The sequence below is a fragment of the Gigantopelta aegis genome, unplaced genomic scaffold (genome assembly GCF_016097555.1).
Source record: "Gigantopelta aegis isolate Gae_Host unplaced genomic scaffold, Gae_host_genome ctg7871_pilon_pilon, whole genome shotgun sequence".
Taxonomy (NCBI): Eukaryota; Metazoa; Mollusca; class Gastropoda; order Neomphalida; family Peltospiridae; genus Gigantopelta; species Gigantopelta aegis.
The window spans coordinates 2,178-7,950 of record NW_024536144.1 but is presented as its reverse complement, the minus strand read 5'-3'; the positions used below and the strand labels follow the sequence as shown (position 1 = coordinate 7,950).

General features: G+C 53.0%; 1 protein-coding gene across 1 annotated transcript; it reads right to left on the bottom strand.

The window, feature by feature from the left end:
• Positions 1 to 1,290: 1,290 nt before the first annotated feature.
• Positions 1,291 to 5,474, bottom strand: LOC121366953 (uncharacterized histidine-rich protein DDB_G0274557-like; the record flags this gene model as incomplete). Its single annotated transcript, XM_041491177.1, has 2 exons — positions 1,291 to 1,536; positions 5,427 to 5,474. Coding segments are annotated over 2 exons (294 nt in total), but the record flags the coding sequence as incomplete, so codon positions are not given.
• Between the last annotated feature and the right edge of the window lie 299 nt (positions 5,475 to 5,773).

Sequence of the window (5,773 nt, the reverse complement as noted above, 5' to 3'; positions counted from 1 at the left end):
GGGGGGGTGTGGGTTTGTGTTTGTGTGGGTGACGGGGTGTTGGGGTGGTTGGGGGGCGGGGGGGGTTCTTTGTTGTTGTGTGTGTGGTGGTTGGGTGGTGTGTCGGTGGGGTGTGTGGTATTTGGTGTTGGGGTCCTGCATGGGGTTGTGTGGTGGTTGGTGGGGGGTGGGTGTGGTGGTTTTCTTGTGTGGGGTGGGGGGGGGTGGGGGGTGTGGTGGTTGTGGTGTGTGGGTTGTATGGGGTGTGGTGGGGCGGTGTGGGTGGGTTGGGGGGGGGGGCTGGGGTGTTTTGTGGGGGTTGCCCTTTGTTGTGTTGGTGTTGGGGTGGGGTGGGTGGGTTGGGTGTGGTGGCGTTGTGTGTTGTGAGTGGGTTTGTTCCGTGGTTTTTGGCGCTTGGCGGGGCGGTGTTGGGGTGTTGTGGTTTGGGTGTGGTGGGTTTTAGTTGTTGTGGTGGTGTTGTTTGGTTGGTTGGTTGTTTGTGGGTGGGTTTGGGCCCCTGGGTGGTGTGGTTGTGGGCTGCTTGTGGCGGGTGGGGGCTGGGGGGGGGGTGGGTTGGTGGTTGGTTGTTGTGCTGTTGTTTGTGGGTGTTTGCTTTTGTTGTGTGTGGGGGTGGGGCAATGGGGTTTTGTGGGTGTTGGTGGTGGGGGGGTTGGTGTGGTGTTGTGGTGTATGGTGGTGTTTTGTGTGGGTGGTGGGGTTTTGTGTTGGGTTTTTTTTGTTGTGGTGGGGGGTGTTGGTGGGGGGTGGTTTGTTTTGTTGGTTGGTTGGTGTTTGTGGTGGTGGTCGGGGTGGCGTCGTGGTCGGGTGGTGTTGTTTTTGTGTTGGGTGTGTGGGTGTGTGTTGGGGTGGTGGGTGTGTGTTGGTGGTTGTTGTGTGGTGGGTGGTGTGTGGTTGTTGTTTGGTGTGTGGGTTGGTTGGGGTTGGTGTTGTGTGGGGGTGTTTGTTGGTGGGTTGGTTTGGTTGGGTGTGTTTAGTGGGTTGTTGGGTGGGGGTGTTGGGTGTGTTTGGGATGTGGTGTGGTGGTTGTAGTGGTGGGTTTGTTGGACATATGTTGGTGTTGTGTTGGTTTTGCTTGTTTTGGGGTTGGTTTTGTTGGTGGGGATGTGGTTGTTGTAGGTTTTTTTGGGTGTGTTTTGGGGTGGTGGGGTGGGGTTGTGGGGGATAAGTTTTTTGTGGGGGGGTGTGTGTTGGGGGTTTTTTGGTGGAGGTGTGGTGTTGGGTTGTGTGTGGGGGTGTGGTGTTGGTGTGGTGTTTTGTGTGTGTTTGTGTTGTGTTTTGGGGTGGTGGTGTGGGGTTGGGTGGTGTGGTTGTTGTGGGTGTTGTTTTGTTTGGGGTTGTTGTGGGTGGGTTTGGGTTGTGGTTGGGTTTGTTGGTGTTCGGTGGGTTGTTGGGTGTGTTTTGGTGGTGTGTTGTGTGTTTGTGGTGGTTTGGGGTTGGAGGTGTGTGTTGGTGTTTGGTTTTGTGTTTGTGGTGGGTGTGGGCGGGTGGTGTGGGGGGAAGGTTTGGGGGTTGGTGGGGTGGGGTTGGTTGTTGTTTCTTTGTGGGTGTATTTGGTGTTTGTGTGGATTCGTGGTGGGGGATGGTGTTGTTTGTTGTTTTTGTGGTGGTGGGGGTTGGTGGGGTGTGGGTGTGCGTGGGTGTGTTGTTGGGGGGGGTGTTGGGGTTATTTTTGGTGTGTGTGGTTGTGTGTTGTGGTGGGTTGTGCGGGGTTGTTATTGTTGGTGGGTGTGTTTTGTTGGGGTGGTGTTTGTTGTGTGTTTGGAGTTTTATTTTTGTTGTGTTTTGTGGTGGATGTGTGTGGGGTTGGTTGTGTTGTTTTGTTGGGGGGTGGCGTGTGGGGTGTTGCGGGGGTGGTGGGTTGTGTTGTGGGGGTTGGGTGTGGGGTGTGTGGGTTCGTGGTTCGTGGGTGTTTTTGGTGTGTTGTGGGTTTTTGTGTTGTGTGGTTGCAACGTTTGGTGGTGTTTTGTGTTGGGGGTGTGTGTGTGTTTTCGTGTGTTTGGGTGTGTGGTGGGGGTGGTGGTGGGTGGTGTTTGGGTTTTGGTGGTTTGGGGTGGTGGGGTGTTTTGGTGGTTGGGGGTGTGGGTGTTGGTTGGTTTTGTGGAAGGGGGGGTGGTGTTGTTTGGTTGTGGGTGGGGGGTTGTGGTTGGGTTTTTGTGGGTTGCTGTGGTTGTTGGTTGGGCTTTTTTTGTGTTGGTTTGTTGGTTTTTGTTTTGTGTGTTGGGGTGTTGTGTTGTGGGTTGTTGTGTGGTGTTTGGTGTGGGTAAGGGTGGGGAGGTGGGTTGTGTGTGTTGTGTTGTGGTGGTGGTTTGTTGTGTGTTTTGTGTGATGGGTGTGTTTTTGTGGTTTGGTTGTTTGGGGTGTGGGTATGGGTTGTGGTTGTGGTGTGTTTGGGGGTGAATCGCAGGTTGTTTGTGGGGTTTGTGGTGTGGGGGGGTGGGGGGGTTGTGGTGTGTTTGTGTGGTTGGTGGTTTGTTGTTGTTGTGCTTTGTTGTTGGTGGTGCTGTGTGTTGGTGTGGGGGTGTTTTTGGTTGTGGGGGTTGTTGTGGTGGTGTTTGTTGGTTTTTTGTTTGTGTGTTTTTTTGTTGTTTGTGTGGGTTTGGTTTTGTGGGTGTGGTTGTGTTGGTGTGTGGTTGGTTGCTTGTTTGGGTGGGTTTTGCTTGTGGCGTTGTGTTGGTGGCGTGGGGTGTGTGGTTGTGGTTGTTGTTTTGTTGTGTTTTGTGGTTGTGTGTTTGTTGTGCTTGTGTTGTGGTGGTGGTGTTTGGTTTGCTTGGTGGGTGTGGGGGCGTGGGTGTGTTTTTTGTGGGGTTGTTTGTGTGGTTTTTGGGTGTTGTGGGGTGAGTTGGTTTGTGTGTGATTGGTTGTGTGTTCGTTGGTGTGGTTGGTGTTTTTGGGTTTTTTTGGGTGGGTTTTGTGTGGTTGTTGGTGGGGGTGGGTGGTGTTGGTTTGCGTGGACACTGTGTGGTTGGTTGGTGGGGGTTGGGGTGTATGTGGGTTGTGGTGGTAGGTGTGCGTGTTTTCGCGTTTGTGTTTGGTGGTGGCGCGGTGTGGGCGTTTTGTGTTTGGGGGGTTTTTTTGGTATTTGGTTTTGTTGTGTTGTTTATGTTGTATTGCGTGTGTGTTTTGGGGTGGTGTGTTTGTTGTTGTTGTGGGTTTGCTTCTGGTGTTTGGTGGTGTGTGTGGGGGGTTGGGGTGGTTTGGGTTGATGCTTGTTGTGTGTGTGGGTGTTTGTGTGGTGTGTTGGGTTCTCGTTTGGTGTTGTTTTTGGGTGTTTGTGTTGTGTGTTGGTTTTTGTGTGGGTTGGTTTGTGTTGTTGGTTTGGTGGGTGTGTGGTGTTTGTGGTTGTGTTTTTGTGTGTTTGGTTGGTTATTGTTTTTTGTGGGTGTTTTGTTGTTGTTGTGTTGGTGGGTTGGGGTTGTGAGGTTGGTGTTTGTGGTGTTGGGGTTGTGTGTGGTTTGGGGGTGGGTGGGGGGTGTGTGTTTTTTTCTTTGTGTGTGGTGTGTGTGGGGTGGTGTGGTGTGTTGGGTGGGGGTGGGGTTGGGGGTTGGTGGGGTGGTTGTGGGGTTTGGTGGGTGGTGGGGGGTTGTTGGTGTCGGGTGGGGTGGTTGTTGGTGTGTGTTGTTTTTTGTTTTTTGTGGTGTGGCGGGGTTGTGTATGGTTGATTGGGGTGTTGTTGGTGTGGTGAGATGTGGTGTTTGTTGGGGGTGTGTGATTGTTGTGTTTGTTTTGTGTGGTTTTGGTTGTTTTGTGGTGGGGGCCAGGTGATGTGGGTGTTGGTGTGGTGTTTTGTTTGTGGGGGGTGGGTGATGTGTGGTGTGGGTGGGGTGTTTGGGTGGTCTTGTTGTGTGTGGTGGTGGTGTTTTTGTTGGTGGGGTGTGTGTTTGTGTTGGTGGTGGGTGGTGTAGTTGGGGTGTGGTTTTGGGGGGGTGGGTTTTTGTTGTGGGGTGGGGGTGATTGGTGGGTTTTGGGGTGTGGGGTTGTGGGGGTTGTGTTTGTGGGGGGTTGGGTGTGTGGTGGTTTTTGTGGATGGTGGGGTGGGGGTGGGGGGGTTGGGGGTGTTGTGTTTGTTGGGTGGGGTGTTAGAGAGTGGGGGGGTGGTGGGGGGTGGTGTGGTGTTTGGGGGTGTGTGGTGGGGTGTGTTGTTGTTGGGTTTTGGTTGTGGGGTGTGGGTTGGGGTGTTTGTGGTGTTGGGGTGTTGGTGGGGTTGTGTTATGTTGGTGGGTTTGTGTGGTTTGTTGGGTGTGTGGGTGTGTATGAGGGGTGTGGAAGGTGGGGTGGGTGGGTGGGTGTGGTGTGAGGTGTTTTGTGTTGGGTGGGGTGGGTGGAGTGGTGTGTGTGTGCTGTGTGGTTTGGGTGGGTGTTTTTGGGGGTTGGGGTTGTTGTTGGGTGGTGGGGGGGTGTGTGTTTGGGGTGGGGGGGTGTTTGTGTGTGTTGGGGTGGGTGTGTTGGGGTGTGGGTTGGGTGGTGGGTGGGGGTGTGTGGGTGGGGGTGGTGTGTTTGTGATTGTGTGGGGTGATGGGTTGTTTTGGTAGGTTGTGGTGGGGAAGTGGGGTTGGTGTTGGTGGGGTGTGGGGTGTGGTTTGGGTGTTTTGGGTGGTGTGGGGGGGGGGTGGTTGGTGTTGTGGTGATTGGGGTGGGTGGTTTGTTTTGGTTGGGGGGTGTGATGGTGTTTGTGGGTGGGTGTGGGGGTGGTGGGTGTGTGGGTGCTTGGGTGTGTGGGTTGTGTTTTTTGGTGTTGGTGTGTGGTGTTTTGGGGTGTTGTGTGGTTTGTTGTTGGGTGTGTGGGTGGTGGTTTGTGATGTGTGGTTGGTTTGTTGTGGTGGTGTGGGTGGGTTGGTGGTGTTGTGTTTCGTGTTTTTTTGTGTGGGTTGTACTGTGGTGGGTGTGGTGTGTTTTGTTTTGGGTGGTTTGTTTGGTGTGTGTGGTGTGTTGTTTTGGATTGTTGTGGGTTTTGTGAGTTTTGTATGGTGTGTGAGGGGTGTGGTGGTTTGTTGTTTTGTTGGGGGGGGTTTTTTTTGGTGGTTGTGTTGGCTTGGTTTGTGTTTTTGGTGGTGGTTGTGTGTGTGGTGTGGTTGTTGTGACGGGGGTTGTGTGTTGGTGTGTGTGTTTTGGGGAGTTTGTGGTGGTTGTTTGTGTGTGGGGGTCTTGTTGGCGTGTGGGTTTTGTTGGTGTTGGTGGATGTTGTTGTTTGGTGTGTGTTGTGTGTGGTTGGGTGGGTGGTTGGTTTGGGTTGGTGGTGTTGGTGTTGTGGGTTGGAGTTTGTTTTTGTGTTGGGTTTGGGTGTTTTGGTGTTGGTTGTGGTTGTGTGGGGGTTGTGTTTGTGTGATAGTTTGTGTTGGGTGTGTTGTTACAGTGTTTGGGATGTTGTGTGGTTGTGTGTTGTTGTTGGGGTGTTGTTGTTTGGTTCTGGTTGTGGGTGTGGTGGTTGTGGTGTGTGGTGTGGTTGATTGTGATGTGGGAGTGTTTTGTGTGTATGTTGTTTTGTGTGTGTGGGTGTTGGTGATGGGGGTTGGGGGGTGTGGGGGTTTTGTGTTGTGGTGTGTGGGGATTGTTTTGGGTTTGGATGTATGTGTTTGATGGTTTGGAGTGAGTTGTGTTGATTGTGGGGTGTGGGTTCGGTGGGGGGGTTGTTTGGTGCAGGATTAGGGTTTTGATTGGGTGTATGGTGTTGGTGGTGGTTTGTTTGGTGTTTTTTGGTTATGGGTGTTTGTTGTGGGTTGTTGGTTGTGGGTGTGTGGGTTGTCCATTTTGTTGGATGTTGTTGGATTGTTGATGG